The sequence below is a fragment of the Labeo rohita genome, chromosome 7 (genome assembly GCF_022985175.1).
Source record: "Labeo rohita strain BAU-BD-2019 chromosome 7, IGBB_LRoh.1.0, whole genome shotgun sequence".
Taxonomy (NCBI): Eukaryota; Metazoa; Chordata; class Actinopteri; order Cypriniformes; family Cyprinidae; genus Labeo; species Labeo rohita.
The window spans coordinates 25,566,860-25,584,192 of record NC_066875.1 but is presented as its reverse complement, the minus strand read 5'-3'; the positions used below and the strand labels follow the sequence as shown (position 1 = coordinate 25,584,192).

The 17,333-nt window shown below is 35.1% G+C and overlaps 1 protein-coding gene across 14 annotated transcripts in view; it reads left to right on the top strand.

Moving 5' to 3' along the window:
* The window catches only part of dgkza (diacylglycerol kinase, zeta a), a 124,840-nt gene that overhangs the window by 50,640 nt on the left and 56,867 nt on the right, over positions 1–17,333 (top strand). For 8 of the 14 annotated variants that reach the window (XM_051115979.1, XM_051115967.1, XM_051115970.1 and 5 more), the window contains exon 2: positions 16,129–17,011. The exons of 5 other annotated variants lie outside the window; for them this stretch is intronic. In XM_051115979.1, the coding sequence (XP_050971936.1) occupies positions 16,188–17,011 (824 nt within the window). In that variant the 5' untranslated portion in view covers positions 16,129–16,187. Of the gene's footprint in view, positions 1–16,128; positions 17,012–17,333 lie in introns of those variants that run through there. One more of the 14 variants, XM_051115978.1, reaches the window with a different exon arrangement.

Below are 17,333 nucleotides of genomic sequence, written 5' to 3'. Positions count from 1 at the left end.
CCAAACGAGAAAAGTGTGAACACACCCGCAGTCACCATGTACACATACACATCTCAGAATCATTTGCAGACACAAGTTTCATGAACAGGCTTGTTTTAAGTTTGCGTATAATTCACAGGCTTTGTCAGAACTGCTGCAAATGTCAGTGCTCAAGGACAAATTATGCATAAAACGTCTGAAAGCTGGGTCTGCTGAATTAATTGGTATCTGCACTAATCATCTAACCAGTGTTTCAGCAAAAGACGTGAAGACGTGCCAAACCAGAAACCAGCTTCAAAGCTTTATATACCCCCACATCTCCTTCATGTTAAAAATATCTGATTACCCATAAAAAAAAAGTCGATTTGTAGAAAATAATCAGGATGGAGGTGGAATATTAGGATATAGTTTGAAAATAGCACTCCGCACCTCAAATTATATGCTGTTGATGAGAGAATATAAAGTGTGGGTAGACTCGGGTCATCTTTGCTCATATTCGGTTGTAACCTACAAGCACCCTGCAGTGATCACCAGTGCCGATGTAATAGAGAAGAGGTCACGTCTGACTCATCCACTCAAAAACACATTGAATTGAGTTTTTCAATTAATGTAGTTTCACTAAAATTCACAAAGGGATTTCAGAAAAGGGACACGGCGGCCCTTAAGCACACATGGGGTTATTTTTATGGCACACACTTCACAGAATTGAACTGTGATGTTGAGACAGAGGCAAGGTCAGAGCTACACATTTAATAGCCTCAAGAAGTCTACACATTTAATGAAATCCTGCAACAAAAGTCAAAATGCGGCTCTGCTAGCATGCGTCTTGTCTGACTTGCCTCATAAAAAAGTGTGTGTGTTTGTGTGTGTGTGTGTGTTTGTGTAGCTATTAATCAACTTCACTTTCTAACCTCTCCTTCAACCTCCAAGGCCTCCTCTCATCCCCTCTCCTCTGGTAGATTATAGTACAGTTTAACTAACACAGGTGTCGTGTTATCTAATACATTCGAGAAGTGTAACCTTCACTTTACAAACAAAGCAGCATTAGCACAGTTAATCTGTTCCACTGTGGATCTGAGTGTGTGTGTGTGTGTGTGTGTGTGTGTGTGTGAATGTGACACAGAGGCATGTCATATCCAGAAACTGCCTCTGTGCACTCATGTAAATATTTACTCAAGCCGAAACGACTCTCCTTCTCTCCCCCGCCCCTCTCTTTTGCCCTTTCTCTCTTCCTCTCTCTCCCTCTCTCTCCCTCTTTCTGACATGTCTGTGGTGAGCTTTGGTAAATTTCAGACATGTGATTAGGGCAAAGGCACCTAAGTGAGATTTTACACTGAAAAGTAGTAAATTATACTGTACATCAACAGTAAATAACCAAGGCAGTTTTTCTGACAATATTGCTGAAAATATTTATGTCATTGAGTTTTGACTTTTGCTTAAAAACTATATTAGGTAAAAAGCCATGAGCTACATTCACATTTCATAGTTATTTACACTCTAATGCAGGGTGTGATATGACTGGGTTTGCATTACACAATATTAATGTGGCAATAACCACCCTACATGGAGTGCACTGAAACCATATAATCTTTAATAGTGTAGTAGTAAATCTGTGAGTTTAATTACTGCAAAAACAGCTATGATACCCCTTGATAACATAATGTAGGCCTAGTGATTTAATAGGTTTTAGGTCTGTCACGATTATTTTGGTAATCATGATTAATCAAGTAATCGGATAATTATAATTAATTTTTTGTAGTAATAAAAATAGACCTAAGTGAACAGTAGCCTTTAAAATGTCTTGAATACATATATAATAGCAATGAGGCAATAATAATTAGTTCAAATAAAGTATCAAAAGCAAGTAATCATGGTTTTATATAGCAAAACTTTTAAAATACATTTTGTATTACAGACCATAGAGCTAATGTACATTATGCATTTTAACAAATGACTGCAGAGGGCCTGACAATTGTTTTTACACTTTACTGCGCAGTCTTATCTGTGTTTAATATTGACTCAACAACGTTTAATTCAAATGTTCACTTAATTTTTACTATTTTGCCATTTATTTATGATAGAAAAGCTGCAGCCACTGTAATTTCTTGAAAATGTGGACATCAGTGTGTAAACTCAGAGCTTTTATTTTGAAACCGCAATGAACAGTTAGCATATTGAGAAAGATATTGATGTATTCTTTGTATGGGTTTATAAATGATTTACCTTACAAATATGATGAAATAGTGCACGTTGTGTTCCCAGATGAACGTTATAATAAACCCGAACTCACAACAACATGCAGAGAGTAAATGCTAAGAGTAGCAGCATTTACTGTGATGAAGCCGCTCTGAGATGCACGTACGTAACCACATATGTAAATAATTAAAGCGCATATATTAAACCTGCATCGCATATATTTATTTAATTGAATCGTAGCATTTGTGAATTCTAAATAGCATTATGCTATATTATGATTTTGAAATGGGTTTAATATGTGGAATGCCCCACTTCCGGTATTTTGTTGATTACTCGACACAGGCAAAATGCAATCATTCTTTTTTTTTTTTTCTTTTTTTTTTTTTTAATCGAATACTCGAATAGAATCGAGGAGTCGTTGCAGCTCCAGTAAGTTTATTTTGTTACTTCATGATTTTTTGATTTTTGTATGTGCAAAATGACTATATATAAAGCTGATTTGGTGCTTAAGAATGATGCTTTTTTCCAAGATTCTTCAGTGAGTGGGAAAAAAGTTGATGAAAAAGTTCAAAAGAACATTTATTGAATCTGAAATTTTTATTTAGAAAATGTATTCTTTTTTTTAAAACAAATATGTGTGTTTTTTTTTTGTTTTGTTTTGTTTTTACTTAATGGTTATACCACATGCCATTTCAGGGTCATTATACTGCAACTTTTATTTTTATTGAAAATAATTTTCAGAACCACATGAAACCATCCTAACTGCAAAAAGTATGTGTGTTTCCCTTTTGTTTATTGTTATCGCTTTTATTTGTCATTGACCCGTTAACACATAACACTTCCATGTCTGTAGTGTGTGTGTGTAAGTGAGGGGGAGACAACTGACCACAGACAGTTTAAGCGCTTCCTCTTTCCCATGGTCTAGGGCACAGCCCAAGAGGGACAGCCTTGTCATAATCACGCACATCGCGCACACATCACACAAAATCCCTAATGGCAAACAGAAAAAGTTCAGCTGCATACAGAGAGTTCAGATTCCCGATGGACAGGCACACATGTGCTCACACATGTAGTCACAGTTTTAAGTGATTTTGAAATAAAGATGGCCAACTGCTTATACAAGAACTAGATTTTGAAAAAAAAAAAAATAAATAAATAAATACAAAAAATGGCTCTGTACTTCTGCCTATGCCACACATGACCTTTCCAACGTGACCAATACATGAGGTCAAGCTAGAGCATTTGTGGTTAAAAAGTATCTAAATTTTGATTTATTTTTAGAAAATGATAGATGGTTTCATTAGATAAGACCCTTATTACTTGGCTGGGATTGTGTAGAGCCCTTTGAAACTGCATTGAAACTGCAGTTTGGACCTTCAGTCTGTTGGCTCCCATTGAAGTCTACTATATGGAGAAAAATCCTGGATTTTCCTTAAAAACCTTGATTTCTTTTCGACTGAAGAAAGAAAGACATGAACATCTTCAATGACATAGGAGTGAGTAAATTATCAGCTAATTTATTCTGAATAGTTCTCAATTTATTTATTCTGAAACTAATCGTTTAACAGATCTGAGAGAATTTTAGCAGGCTGTTAGACTGTCAGCACAGTAAAATCTCTTCAAGAAATTGTCTCTCTTAATTTATTCCCTTTTCAAACATCAGCGCTACAGCCATCAAATAGTGCTTGTGTAACAAAATCACTCCCCACAGCAGCATATTCCAAGACAATTGCTGTCAGAGTTTAATTGCATGCTGTGAGCAGTTTTCCTATTGTAATGCATAATCTGTATTGGCCTAACGTCTTTATAATATAGGTTAAGACTAAGAGTTTTGTGCTGTATGAATGTATATATTTAGTAGGGCTGGGGTTCTGTCAGCTCTTTTTGCCTGTTTGTCTGTGTACACATGCAGATATTAAACCATACTCTCAGGAAAAAAAGGTACACAAGCTGTCACTGGAGTGGTACCTGTTTAAAAGGTACTAATATTTACCATTTAGGTATAAGCTATTCAGAGACAAGTTGCTATATATAGTGTCAAGATACATAATTTAACTTTTTAAACTATATTAAAACCCCTGCATTGTGATCTGTTTTGTTGCACTCTGTGAACACATTAGATTTGTTTAAATGGAGTCTGATGATACAAGGTTTTAATAAAAGAGAAGTCCACTTGCAGAACAACAATTTACAGATAATGTACTCACCCCCTTGTCATCCAAGATGTTCAAGTCTTTCTTTCTTCAGTCGTAAAGAAATTGTTTTCTGAGGAAAACATTTCAGGATTTTTCTCCGTATAGTTGACGGATATGGTGCCCCGGGTTTGAACTTCCAAAATGCAGTTTAAATGCAGCTTCAAACAATCTCAAATGCAGTTGTAAACAATTCCAGCAGAGGAAGAAGGGTCTTATCTAGTAAAACAATCTGTTATTTTCGTAAAAACTTAGAAAAACTCTGACCGTATTTTATCCCTCAACTTCAGAATCATCCTATATGGCTGTTTTACCTTTTTTTGTTAAGGGTGTTTGATCTTCTTTGCATGTTCACTTTGCAAAGACTGGGTCAGAACTTCTGCAGCGATGTAGGATGATTTTGAAATGATTTATGGTCAGAGTTTTTTCTGTTTTGAGCCAGAATACACAGAAGAGAGAGTAAGACAAGAGGAGTGTTTGAGATTAAAAAGTATTTAAATTGTATTTTACAAAAATACAAATACGTTATTTGTAAATTGTTGTTCGGGAAGTGAACTTCTCCTTTAAGACCAACCAGTCAACTACAACTCATTGCAGAAATGAAAGTTTAAGTTAGACAGTTTTTTCAACAAGCCTAGTTGATTATGAAAATGTTTAGTTTTACACATGTGTACTAGAGGAAATCTAATCACTTAGACATCTGTGCAATCTCTCTTGTCTTTTTCCCTTTTTCTCACTTACACACTTTCTTTCTTGTCTCCATTAAATCTTTGCTTTCTGAAGCACAATATTTCATGTGCTCCTCAGCTGTAGAACCATTTGTTTTGTTAAGCAGTATGAATTTGGTTCATGCTGTCTGATGCATTTTGTTTAAAGCCGTGCCAGTCGCTTCTGGACATGCTCAGATCATTTACTCCTAACACACTTTCGTCTGGGCTGTGACTCATTGTCTGTATGTGCATGTCTTTCTAATGTGGTGAAACTGCTATTTTACAGACCTATAACACAACTAGAACTGCTTACTGGTGATGATATAAAATCAACATCAAAATAAAATCTGATATGTTATGTATTATTGCTGTAAGCAGTTCCTAAAAACGTTTCTGGTCAGAGGTTACTCGTTTGATAGGAAAATTATTAGCCACAAAATTTAAAAGCGGAAAATTGAAATATCTCTGTATCTGTTTTTAATAAATTGGATGTCTCTATAAATTGAGGTTGGTACCACAGTGTGTCATTCACAGCAAACATACTCGTCATGCAAACGAGGTGGTCTTTGCATCTCTCACAAGGCTCTTTATAGCAGCTGAACAATACTGCCCTGTTAAAGCCTGCATATGCAAATCATCAGCACCACTCCATAGGACTGATCAGCGTTCTTGTTGTTCTTCATTTATTTGTCTGACACGTTTTGCTGTTTGCTCTTTAAAACAGTTTTGATGGTTCTGTCTTTACGCACATATAAATGTTTGAAATAGATTATCTTTAACCTCAGTGTCAAAACTTGAGACTCGACTGACAGCTTTTTTAAAATGTCTGAGCATAATGAAGGAGGGGTCATCTGTATCCTGTTAAGCTGTGAATTTTAAGCGTTCACATGCAAAGTTGTGCATGATGCGAGAGGGTGCTAAAAAGTCGTTAATGTGCTGCCATTACCAACACTTCTTGTATGCTTCGTCTCATTTACTGTTGTCCATTATTTTTTTTTCTACTATGTGAACTCATTTATTTCATGCATTTTTCAGCATTATTGTTAAATGTGCTAAACAAACTGAAATGTCAGCATTTATTAAGTCTATTGTACAAGTGTTGGCAGTTGAAGAATTTCAACTTGCTTTTGTCATCAATATAAATTCATGCATTTTCCCTATTTTTACATTTTGATTAGCTTTACCATTTGCAAATGCTAAAATAAATAAATAAATAAATAAAAAGACAAACAATTTAATGCTGACATCAAAGGATTAAATAATGTCAGCCATTTAGTTTTTCCGTTAAAAAATACAGTAAAATATAGTGATTTATAGAAGTGTTTAACATTTTGCTTTACCACATAGAGGGTAGACAGTGAAATAGAATGGTTGTTTTGTCAATTGTGCGTATGTGTGTTGTTTTGCTGAAGAAGTGTTAAATGTGAAGTTTCTATTTAAAGTAGCCTCTTAACCAGCTTTAACCTTTAACTCCAGACCACAGCAGTTTATCATGCAACACTAACCCACCCACACGCCATCTTCTCTGCTGCTTTCTTGCTCTCAGAAACGTTTTTAATCTGGTCATGGTATAAGCATTAGCTCTACTGGATTACACACACACATAATCCAGCCCCTTAAGACATGAGAGTCATCTGGTGCAGTTGTGTGTGTTCTGTTTGGAGAACAAACAGCCTAAAATGCTTGAAAGGGTGAAGTGACAGGCTGTGTAGAGATTAATTTGTGATGTGCAGTAATGTCTCATTTATGATGTTCACTGTGCAGAGTACAATAGAGTTATCCAGTTTGTCACAATTTGTTTCAGCAGTGCCGTAGTGTATGGGTGTGAAATTGCAATAGACAACCTAGTGACTTAATTTGTGTGTGTGTGTTTGCTTGACTATGAGCTAAAAGTAATCTCATGATTTTATAGATTAGGGATCCAAACCCATCCATGTTGCCATATGTAGGCCCACACAAAACCTGTGTCCACAGAATTCAGCAGATTGTGGTCTAGGCCAGGTCTAGCCTCTTCAAAAACCTTTTGAGGTAGTCTCAAAGCGTATTACTGTAAGGTATCTATTTCTATATGTGTTTAAAAATCTATTCATTTACTTTTTTATTTTGTTATTACTATTTTTTTATATTAACAAAACAGGAAAAGGAATTAGAAAAACAATTCAATAGTGTCGATTATAATTGATTCCTGTGATCAAAGCTAAATTTTCAGCATCATCACTCCTTTCTTCAGTGTCACATGATCCTTCAGAAATCATTCTAATATGCAGCAATGATTTGCTGTTCAAAAAACATTTATTATTATTATATTATTATCAAAATGTGAGTACACTTGAGTACTCTTTTCAGGAATTTTTGATGAATAAAAACATCCAAAGATCAGCATTGATCTGAAATAAAAAAGCTTTTATACACTATACCATTCAAAAGCTTGGAGTCAGTGTAATTTTTGGGGGGAGGAGAAGAAATTATAGAAATTAATACTTTTATTTAGCAAGGATTATTTAAATTTTTCAAAACCTATGATAAAGATATTTATAATGTTACAAAAGACTTCTATTTTAGATAAATGCTGTTCTCCTGAACTCTCTATTCATCAAAGACACTGAAAAAATTCTACTCAGCTGTTTTCAACATAATAATAATAATAAATGTTTTTAGCAGCAAATCAGAATAATTGAATGATTTCTGGAGGATCATGTGACTGGAGTAATGATGCTAAAAATTTGCTTTGAAATCACTGAAATACGTTTTAAAATATATTTAAATAGAAAACATATTTTAAGTAGTAAAACTGCACTTTTTTGCTGTACTTTGGATCAAGTAAAGAGACTTCTTTAAAAAAAAAACATTAAGTCTTACTGTTCAAAAACTTTTTACTGGTAGTGTAGATCTTATATATTACTTCTCTGTGTCTGCACTTTAACATGGAATCTGCTCAAATACCTTTGAATTCATTGCAATGCTTTGCAGTAGTTAATAATTGATCATTTTATTGAATACCATGTAATTAATAGGATATTCAATTATGTTCTTAACTTGAGAGATGTAGAGCATCAAACAATGGAATGCAATGTATTTAGGCTGATTTGGCCATTTCATTTTAGTGCAAATTATTCATAAAAAAAAAAAACACACAAAACAAATTTATACTGTTTTTCAAAATAAAGTTGAAAATGTTGAAGTTGAATAAATTATAGGGGGTTCAATGTTTTAGGAAGAGGTAGTCTCAGACAGTGGAAGTCTGAGTAGAAAGGGCAGTATCAGAAGCAGTGGAAGTCTGGTAGTCTTAGAGGTAATGTCAGTCTTATAGGCAGTTTCAGCCTCTGAGGCAGTCTCAGATTCAGTGTCATTCTTAATGGCAGTGTCGGTCTGAGAGTCAGTGGTTAAAAAAAAAAAATGGCGGCAGAAACTATTAAACGGTTAAATCTACTTCATTTGTATTACTAATTCTTCCTGTTAATATATGGTTAGTTGCTCTCTTGGTGAAAAAAGTAATTCAGCTTTACTTTAAATGTCAAGATCCCCCTTTCATCATGACATTATAAACCAGAACTATTACATGATACCTTTCAAAGCTGGGCAGAGCATCTTACACAACTTAGAAATTATGACACATTTGATGAAGATAATTTACAATGATACAATAACTGACTTATTAAACTTGCCTAGATATTATTTGAAACCGCATGCCAGTTATGTCTTGGTTTTCTGTTTATTTGAAGATCACCCTTATATCATTAAATCATAAACTAGAAACTGTAGTATTACCTTTTGAAACTGGCGTTCTTCCTCCTTATCAGAAACAAATGCAAAGCCTAGAACATCAAATAATAATCATAAAAAGCCCTTAATTTTAACGAAAGACTTAGATTGTGCATTCATTAAGATATATTCAAAGAAGATATTTGATTTACTTATATTTATATATTTTGTTTTGTTTTTGAATTTTTGTTCACTCTGCTAGAGAAGTACCATAACAGCACCAGACAAGTAGTGATCAGTATGGTTTAACATTTGCTGAGAACCAGATGGAATCTTCTAGACAACCGTGGAAACTTAATGTTGTAGACAATCTTGCAGACTGAATATATCAAACTATTGAGTTAAATGAATTGTCTATGCAGTCAAGCTGACTGAAACGTGCAGACAGTCTTGCAGGCTGAATATTGGTGTCAATTGAGTAGACTGAATGCAGACACATAGGTCATCTGTAAATGAAAGAATCATGAAGCAATCAGGCATCTGAGACTGACAGGTTTGCATATGATGGGGGATAATGGTGGTATGCATTTCTTTGTTTTATATGGAAAAAAGTAAAGAGAATATTTTAAATAAAGCCAATTTTTGTGTTTTTTTTAAATCTTTGATGAGTGAGTGGAGGTGAACAAGGTTCCACTGATGTTTTGGCCAACAAATGCTTTTTCCTGAACAGGGTTGTTTTTTTTTTGTTTTTTTAGTATTGTTTGCATTTTGCACCTGTCACAGGATGCATCAATGTACCACTCTTTTTTTTTTTTTTTTATTTAAATCAAGATATGGTTTAGTGCAACTGTCAAATTGCAAAAGGCAATTTCACTGCCAGGTTCACTTTGTTTTTACTTGCACAATTTTCAGCATTTTTGTGGAAGCAATTTTACAGTATTATTTTACCGTGTATGGAATGAGAAGCAAACCTGTTGTCAATGAAACACAAACGTTAAGATCTCCCTGTGATTTTCCTCCAAAATAAAAGCTTAAAGATTTTAATGCTTAAAGATGTAAATATTTAAGAAATGACTGACCACAGGCTGTTGAATTATTTTAAAATGCGGCAGACCTGAGGTGGTAATGCATCATTTTAGAGCAAGTATTAGAGGTGAGAGAGAGCGTGTGTGAATTACACTGTGTAGTTGTGGTAAAAAAAAAAAAAAAAAAGGCAAATACATTTTTTCCACTCTGCTCAGTTTGGACACTGAAAAGGTCTGAGAAGGTTTTTGTAAAGAGTATATCCAAGTTCGAATGCTCTTAAAGTAACTCTTTCTATTGGCATCAATGTGTGGTGTCTTTGTTCGTTTGCCTCGATGTTTTAGCATCAGCAGTTCGAGATGATTTTATATTGAGACTAAATGTTTACATACTGGTGTTCATATCATTTGCCTTCTATGACAAAACAATCTAAATACCTTTTTTTGTACCCCAAACGATGTAAGAAAGCAGTAGCAGAATTCTTGTACCTCTCTCTCTCTGGAATGTCACCAGGTAGCCGACTCCGTCTCTGTGAGTTTTTATGACCCAGAGCTAAAAATATAAGTACCATTGTGTTCTTTCTGCACTTAGTTTGTGTTATTTGAATTTGTATCGTGCTCTTTAGTTTAATGAGTCAAGTTTCCAGTTACAAGTTGGTCTAACAACCTTACCTTACATGAGTCACCAAAACCTAATTACCAGTCTCTCTCGCCCTTTCTTTCTCTGCTGACTTCAGCCCACAGACCTTTTAGCGCTATAACAGTTGAGTGTGTGTTTCTCGTGTTTCGTGTTGTCTTTCCCTTGAAGCAAGTTAACACTCTGTTGTAGGCAGGCCACGGGGGCGGCCTTTTTTGAACAGACCCTCCACGCTTTCTTTCTCTCTGTGCCTCCACCTCGCTGTTTCTCTGCTGGAGTGCAGTACAGCGGATATAGTACAACAATAGATGAAATATCAGCGCATTATATACGACCAGCAACGCTTTTCGAGATATTTGGGACAGACAGACTATCATAATATGTTATAAAACATGAGACAGTGTTGTGTTAGAAATAAAGTATCTTATAGATAAATAAAGGTTATTAGAAAATAAACGTTATATGCATGTGGAATATTGTAGTATATAATTAGAAAACACTGAGGGATGAGAAGATGGAAATAGTGAGCATATGCTCATAGTTCTTCTTAAGACCTAAGGTCACAGTAACTGAGATGTGTACTACTGTTTGTCTGGTCATTTAGCTTTTACAGCCTTCCTCTTTGCAAATGCTATACTCTGGAAATATGTTAAAAATGTATATGTTACTGGTTTGGATTTGATCTTGAACAGTCAAGTGGCCTACTGCAATGGGGTAGTGTTGCACGATATACCGGTACTTAAAAAGTATCGCGATAACCTGCTTTTAAAAATGGTACGATTCCGCATTTTACTAGAACCGGTATTTTAAGAATGCATTTTAATAAGAGCCGTATTTCTGCGTGTCTGTGTTAGTGAATGGCGCAGACGCACAGTTTTGTTTACATACGCATGACGCTTGCAGTGTTTTCAGCCTCTGCCGCCTCAATATATGACTACATGAACACATGAACATAATCGCTAGAACTTCTCTGAGAGTCAGTTAAGGAGCATTTTACAGTTTCTTTTGCGGAAAACTATCGTCATATAATGAAGACCCTAAAGGTCTTCACAGCAACCTGTCAAAATAAAAGTTAGATTTAATTTGAGAGTCAGAAATATATTAATATATTACTTAATGTAAAGATAGTAGTACTACTACTACTAATAAAACATATTATTAAAACAATGTTTAAGGAATATTTACCAGAAAAAATATTTATCTGAATTTATTTACAAGAAAATTGTAAATACACAACACAGTATTTCTGAAAAAAAAAAAAATAAATAAATAAATAAATAGCCTATAATAAATTAATTCTTTATCAAATCTAATTATCCTTTATAAATTCATTAGACATGCTTTTGATTTCTGAAAAGTAATAAAACGATTAAAATAGAATCCAGAAAATTCATGGAAAATAGAGACTCACAAACAAAACTGAATTTGAGACAAATAATAAAATGTATTGCATAGGGCCTTAAAAATTTAATTTTTGTTAAACTTTTAATAAACTGCTGTTAAATTCTGCAGGTTTCATGATTTCAATTAATTAGCCATACTTTTTGATAAATCGTTTTTTTAATATAACCATTAAAGAGTCTAGAAAAATTCAAATGGAATTTAGGAAAAAATTCCTTTGTTTTATTGTAGTTGTGCTTTAGTTTGTTACTTGCGTCTAGGTTCTTATTATTAATAACAAAGATAAAATAACAAAAAATTACTATGTCATGATATAAATTGTTGTTGTGAAATATAATTACTATATCATGAAATAAGATTTGGCTTAATCCTTTAAGCTAACTTGCCAATATCGCAAAGATCTCCACATACCTGTAGGCACGGTAGTTTTTCACCATAATCCTGTGTAGTGGCACTGGCATGTGATTATTATTGTTTTGTTTTTTTGTTTTTTTGTTTTTTTTGTATCGGTTCAGTAGTAGTATTGTGATATTTTAGTCAGGTATCGTATCGAAGTCAAAATTTTGGTATCGTGACAACACTACAATGGGGTACAATTTGTAAACGGTGTATTCGATAGTCTGCATTTTATTCAAGCCCACTCTTACTTACAGTAAAGCCCACACAACCGCACAAAGCCAGGTGGTAGATTTCTTGAACTATTGTAAGTTGTTTTATACTGACCTCAATTTCCTCTGAGCGTAGTTCACACAGTGGTACATTTTGAAATCGTTACCTCTGCTGACCTTAGCAGTGAAAACCAAAGAGTGACACTTAAGACACACTTAAGACACATTTTTAAAGGTGTTATTGAAAGTGGCTGCCATGATCATTTGATGAACATACAGTAGAGTACATCACAGACTTATATTTTTGTAGCGTTTATCCATTACATTATAAGAGATAAAGTAGCACTAGTGTCATCCACCAGAAAAGTGCTTGACTGTCACTTTAAAATCTTGCTTAAATAGAATCTGACAGTGTCATAGTTATATTCATGGACTTCTGTTTATGGAAACGTATATTTACACTATAAATTATTCTGTCCTTTCCGTTTATTTGCATTATACAATAATGTGTCAGTCGTGTGGTGTATTTTTGACAAACAGTTACTCACTGGTGACCTTTAGCAGTGTGGGAATCTGATAACAGGCCTGCGAGCTCACATGACTTATGAAACTTTTTCTTTTCAAACAAAATCAAACTGTGGTGCTTGAGTTATGCACAACATTTTTTAGAGGCTGCAGAAATTAATCCACACACTTTCAGTGTTGTTTAGACTATGTAGTTCTTCATTTGTTTAGTGTGTTTAATTACAAAAATTAAGGTTTTCATTAGATTCCACTGTTTTTGTCTCTTGTTAAATATAGATAAAATGTATACTATACTGTGTTTCATTGGACAGTCATGTAGGTGGTCTTTTTATATGAATGTGCTAAATTAAGTAACTTATTATGAGCATTGATCTCATTTTATTCATTAAATGTTCCACAGCAGGTTTATTTTGTCATATTTAGCTGGATATCCTAATGTTTATGAACGTATTTAAAGAGATAGTGTTTTGTAATTTAAGGCCTCGTTTAGATTTTGGAGCATGTCTGATTGGAATTTGATCATACACTACCAGTCAAAAGTTTTTGAACAGTAAGACTTTTAAAGTTTTTTTTTTTTTTTTAAATAAGTCTCTTCTGCTCACCGAGCCTGCGTTTATTTGATTCAAAGTACAGCAAAAACAGTAAAATTCTGAACTATTTTTACATTTTAAAATAACTACTTTCTATTTGAATGCATTATAAAATGTAATTTATTCCTGTGATCAAAGCTGAATGTTCAAAATCATCACTCCATTCTTCGGTGTCACATGATCCTTCAGAAATCATTCTAATATGCTGATTTGCTGTTCAAGAAACATTTTTCAATTATTATTATCCTCAATATTTAAGATAGAAATCATAGAAACTAATACTTTTATTTAGCAAGGATGCTTTAAAAGTGATGATAAAGACATTTATAATGTTACAGAAGATTTCTGTTTCAGATAAATGCTGTTTCTGAACTTAATATTCATCAGAGAAACCTGAAAAAATTCTACTCAGCTGTTTTCAACATAATTATAATAATAAATGTTTTTGAACAGCTAATCAGAATATTAGAATGATTTCTGAAGGATCATGTGACTGGAGTAATGATGCTAAAATTTCAGCTTTGAATTTACACGAATAAATTACATTTAAAAATCGATTCAAGTAGAAAGCAGTTATTTTAAATAGCCAAAATATTTCAAAATTGTAATGTTTTTGCTGTACTTCGGTTCAAATAAATGCAGGCTTGGTGAGCAGAAGAGGCTTCTGTAAAAAAAAATCTTACTGTTAAAAAACATTTGACTGGTAGTGTGTTCAGACAAAAAAAGACATAACATACGATTTTTTACAAATCCTTTTAAGCTACATTCATATATGGTTGGAAATTCTATTTAAACTGCTTTTCTGGAAATCCGTCTGACCGCTCAGATCGGATTTTGCGTATCTTCTGACTTTCTCACACCATGTAAATCATAAACACGTCAGACATTGTTTGTGGAAAACATGTTGAATGTGTTTGCAGAAACAAGGTTGTGTTGTTGGGAAGTACAAGTCAAGCGAAAAATGACAATATACTGCTGCTCTACCCAACTCTTTGAGTTTTGAGACTGGTGGAGATAGCAAAACAAAATAAAGCGCATTACAGCTTCCTACTTTTCTGCCACTGACGCATATGTGCCATGTTCTAAGATAACACCTGTATGCTGTTGTTGTTTCAGCAGACATACCAACACAAAGTTGTTGCCATAAAGAAAAACATTGCAGATATTCTGTAAAATAAAACCACGGGGGACACATATTGAATCTGAAGAGTTGTGATACACAGTGTGGACAGTCAATAATTTAATTCAGATTTCAGTCAGATAAACAAATTTGAATTGACAGTGCGAACAAGGCTCGTCAAATAGTCGTGCTGTAGCCGATACTATTGATAAACACATTTTTTTCATAGCTAACATATAAATTGTTTTAAATTTCTCTTTTGGCATTAATGTAGTCTGTAAACTTTTAAGTCATATTTTGTGCATGTGCATGAAACTAAAAGAACACAATACAACAGGAGTACAAAAATTCTGACTTAATATATTTATTAGTTCAGTAATTCATGTTAGACAAAAGTCTAATATTTCTTTTTAGACTTTTTGCTTTAAAAGCAGGCGTTGTTTATATTTAACCTTTTTTTGCACAATGTATTTCATAGTCTGTATAGATGCGTTCACTTCAAATTGCACATTGTTTGGATGACAACATTGCGAAGTATGTGGTAGTATGTAATTATTAATATTTTGTTTTTAATAATTAAAGAAATAATTGACAATCAATAATCAAATAAAAAATCGATTATTAAAATAAGTAGTGAGTAGTTATTTTTGAGTACTGATGCAGAATTCATGCGGGGGTGTTAGTATGGGTGAGTGTGGTGGGATGTGTTTTTGAGGTTGATTGAGATTTAAATAGAGACTTCCGACAGAAATGCTTCTCAGGTCTGCTAGTAAAATGACAATTCTGTCACATCTGACTCATGTAGTTTCTGTATGGCACTCTTTTTTTCTGTGGAACGCAGAAGATATTTTTAAAAAGTCTTTCAAGTGTTTATGTCCATACAGCAAAAGTCACTCGGGTCCAGTGTTGTTTTGGACCATTTTTGGGTGAACTATCCCTTTAAGGGATCTGTCGAGAAGTCTCTCTGTGGAATCAGAAAGTGGAGAGTGGAGATGACTTCTATAAATATCGCGGTCAGATACACTTTCTCCAAGGTAACGTTACCTGAGCGCAGTCAGGTATATCATGACCACATTATACTCCTGAATCAATTGTTATCGTATGTCGTCCAGTTACATAGCATTGCTGATTAAAGGAGGTTTCATTTGCTTGATTACAATTCAGACAGATACTCTTTTGCAGAGGATTTAGATGCTTAGGGCAGATGGTTTCATCTGAGCTGCTAAATAAGTCACGCAGGTGAGGAGAATAGAGTTGATTGGCGTTGAATAGCACTGAATAGAGCTGATTGGAGTGATTAGTGGTGGTCTGATATCCCATCATTGTTATTTCAAAAAAGGTCAAAGGAACAGCACTGTATTCGTGGAGACAGTCAGACTAGAATTGTTCATGTGTGTCGTAGGATGTGTATTGTGTGTGCTGACTGACTCGCTCTTGCGCCCACAGCGTCCTCTGGGGAAAACATCATTCGTGGCTTATAGCCTCTTCACTTATCACCCAGTCCAATGGATGCATTGTTTGGCCTGCGTTTCAGACGGAAAGCTTGTGAGCCAAGCGGTCGCAGGCACTCCAGCGTGTCACTTCCAGCGAGTAAAGCGCGCCGGCGCTCCAACGTGGGCCTGGCGTCAGCAGGCCTGGCTCAGAGGCGCAGGTCTAGCGCTCAGCTCCAAACCAGCAATGTACAGCCTGGGTTCTTACAGTACAGAAGAGGCCACTTCACCAGGAGGAGGTCGAGCGGTGCAACGGCTTGCCTCACCCCGCGGTTCGCTATCCGTCGAAGACAGGCTGCCAAACACCGCAGCATTCACGCCCAGCTCCTGGGACCTTCACTGCTCTTGGCTAGCGTGGTGCAAATGAGTGAAGATTACGAAACGGAGAATAAGAATGTAGAAGAATACTCCTCTCTTTCTGATAGTGACTGTAGCCAGGAGGAGCACAAACAAGCAAGAATGGACTTAGAGTCAGAGTCTGAGAAGTGTATGACCTGGTTGGCTCAGGGTTTGTTGGAGGGAGATAGAGTTCAGCCCCGCCCCCTCATCCGCGCCCCACGTTGCTTGCGGCGAAACTCCTCACACTTACTACCTGCTGAGGCTGTTTACCGAAGCCCAGCCGCTTATGGGCTGTACGGCCGTTACCGTAGGACCAGTCAGACACAGGGCCTGTCTAATATAGGTGGATTGTGGGCAGGGAGAAAAAGTTCTCTTGCACCTCGAGGATCAGTTGCACTGTACAGGACGAGCTCCCCTTGCTGGCCAGACCTTGATCTTTCGCAAACACTGCAGGGATCTTACTACAACCCACAGATTGACACATGGAGTGCGTTCCTATCGTATGTAGAGTCATAACTACAGCTGTATGTTTTAGTAGTGTGTGTTTGTAATGTTTTCACTCAAAGCTATTTGGACTTTTCTATCCTGTTTTGTTCCTGTGGATATGTGAAAGCTTATATGTCGCTTTTCAAGCTTTGGGGAAGCTATTTTTTTTTTTTTTTTTTACTACCTTATTTCAACCCCAAAATAAATGACCATAAAAGGATAGTTCACCCAAAAATGCAAATTCTGTCATTTATTACTCAACCTCAAATCTGAGAGCTTTTGACCTTCAATAGACAATAACGCAACTGACACATTCAAGGCCCAGAAAAGAAGTTA